Raw genomic sequence first — 1960 nt, forward strand, 5'->3', positions numbered from 1 at the left:
GAGGACTTCAAAGGTAACACAGTTCTTACCTTAAATAGATATCACATCTCTTCAACTATTTTATGCCAAATAATGTACCCATCTCTTCAACTATTCCTTGCCAAATAATCTCTTGAACTATTTGTCAAAAAATAATATTTTATACTAACATACCGCACCAACATCTTCATTAACCTGGTGTAACAAAATTTCTTAAAAAAAAAGAAAATCTGATGTAACAAAAGTTCTCAAAATGGTAAGGCAAAGGAAAATAAAATATTCAAAACGGTCACCAAGTTCTCAACATTATCTTACTAATTATTTGCATAGAAACTGATTAATCACACCCTCCTTTTTCTACAATGCTTGCCGTGCTAAAATTCTACTCTTTTTGTACAATAATAACAATGTTTCAGTACTGTTTGACATATGTAGTGTGTTATTCTATTTTTAATGTGTAAATTCTTAATTACCCTAAAATTTAGTTTGATACATGAAACTTGTAAGCAAAATTTATTCAAAATTTGATTTTTTTTAAATAATTTAATACAAAAATATGACTTATCGATGAATAATTAGATAATTGATACATATTCAACGAACTTCATGTATACTATTGTATTCACATCATCTACTTAATTTCTTACGAAATTAGAAAGAACAAAGAAGATTGGGTCCACACCATATGCATATTTATACACCCCATGTTCAAGTTATTGTACTAATTATAAACACCATTAATTTTCCAAATCGGTTAAATAGATATAAAACTGAAAACTATCCTTCACCATATGGTGACAGTGACAACCCTTATCGAATTCTTAGGCTTTCAAGCATGTGCAAAAGTTTCCAAATTTCAATGTTTCACAATCACACGCTTTGGCATGTTTTATTAGGAGGAAATCATTCTTATTGACCAATAAATAAGACATTTTCATACACCTAAAGCAAATAAATCTGGTGCCCAAGTCCAAGCATAGCCATCACCAAGTACTTCTCTATTCTAACCCAATATTAAATATTTTCTATTGTATTTTTCAAACGTTGACATTGAAATTTCAATAGTCTCTTTTGCGTGTGCCTTAATTCTCTTGTTTAAATTCCATATTCAATAACCTTACATTTTTCATTTTTCATTATTCCTCCATGCAACCCACATATGAAACAACTTTCTTAGTTTCTTCACATTGAAATTTTTTCCTCAAAAAGTAAAAAGAAGAAAAACTTCAACATCTTTCTTAAACCTCTTCCTATCAAACATCCTCATTCCTTCCCTATGGCTAACTCTCAATATTCTAAATCTATGCATCTCTCATGTAAAACATTTTCTCTAACTCTTCTCCTTGTTTACTTGCTTTTGGTTGGTTCTTGCACTTCTACAAGGATGGGAATTACAACAATGAAGCTGAAGATGAATGAAAACACAGAACATCTAAGGCGAAAGCATAACCCGGGTTTGGTTTTCAACTTCTTCCCGAAAGGAATGCGAATACCACCTTCAGGTCCTTCAATGAGGCATAATTCAGAGGTGGATTCAACACCTAACAATTAAGTTGAATAAGATGTCATTTTTTGCATGATTACTTTAGTTTCTTCATTTTTTTTTTCATCCTTTTCTTCAACTTTTAGGTTTTCAATGTTTGGAATTTGATACCAAGCCTAAGGAGATTTAGATCCTTTAAATCTTCAAAAAGGGTCTGAATTTTTTTTGGCTCTATGATTCTAAATTATATTGTACATAAAAGCATATATTAATAATATATTTAGTGCATTTTTATGAATGAAAGGCTGTTTTCATCTTATTATCTATGAATCTATGATCAGTTTGTCCAATTGATATCTTGCTTTTTCAATTTGATGATGATTAATTAATCCAAATGATTTATCTTCAATCTCAATTTGTTTATTTCATTAACTATACTATGCAACTAGCTTATTACAAACATCAAATGTCAATTTTTCATTCAAATTATAGAGCTTG

General features: G+C 29.6%; 1 protein-coding gene across 1 annotated transcript; it reads left to right on the plus strand.

Annotated features, from left to right (window-relative positions):
- The first annotated feature begins 705 nt into the window (after positions 1-705).
- LOC146957956 (protein IDA-like) lies at positions 706-1765 on the plus strand. The gene has a single exon (XM_085739621.1). The coding sequence runs from the start codon at positions 1256-1258 to the stop codon at positions 1529-1531; it is 276 nt and encodes a 91-aa protein (XP_085595747.1). The 5' UTR covers positions 706-1255; the 3' UTR covers positions 1532-1765.
- The last annotated feature ends 195 nt before the right edge of the window (positions 1766-1960 follow it).

This window comes from Medicago sativa, chromosome 1 (genome assembly GCF_051527215.1).
Source record: "Medicago sativa cultivar Bolivia chromosome 1, Bolivia_mono, whole genome shotgun sequence".
NCBI lineage: Eukaryota > Viridiplantae > Streptophyta > Magnoliopsida > Fabales > Fabaceae > Medicago > Medicago sativa.

Coding starts and splice junctions, on each gene's coding strand:
- LOC146957956 (XM_085739621.1), top strand. CDS start 1,256: ATGGCTAACTCTCAATATTCTAAATCTATGCATCTCTCATGTAAAACA.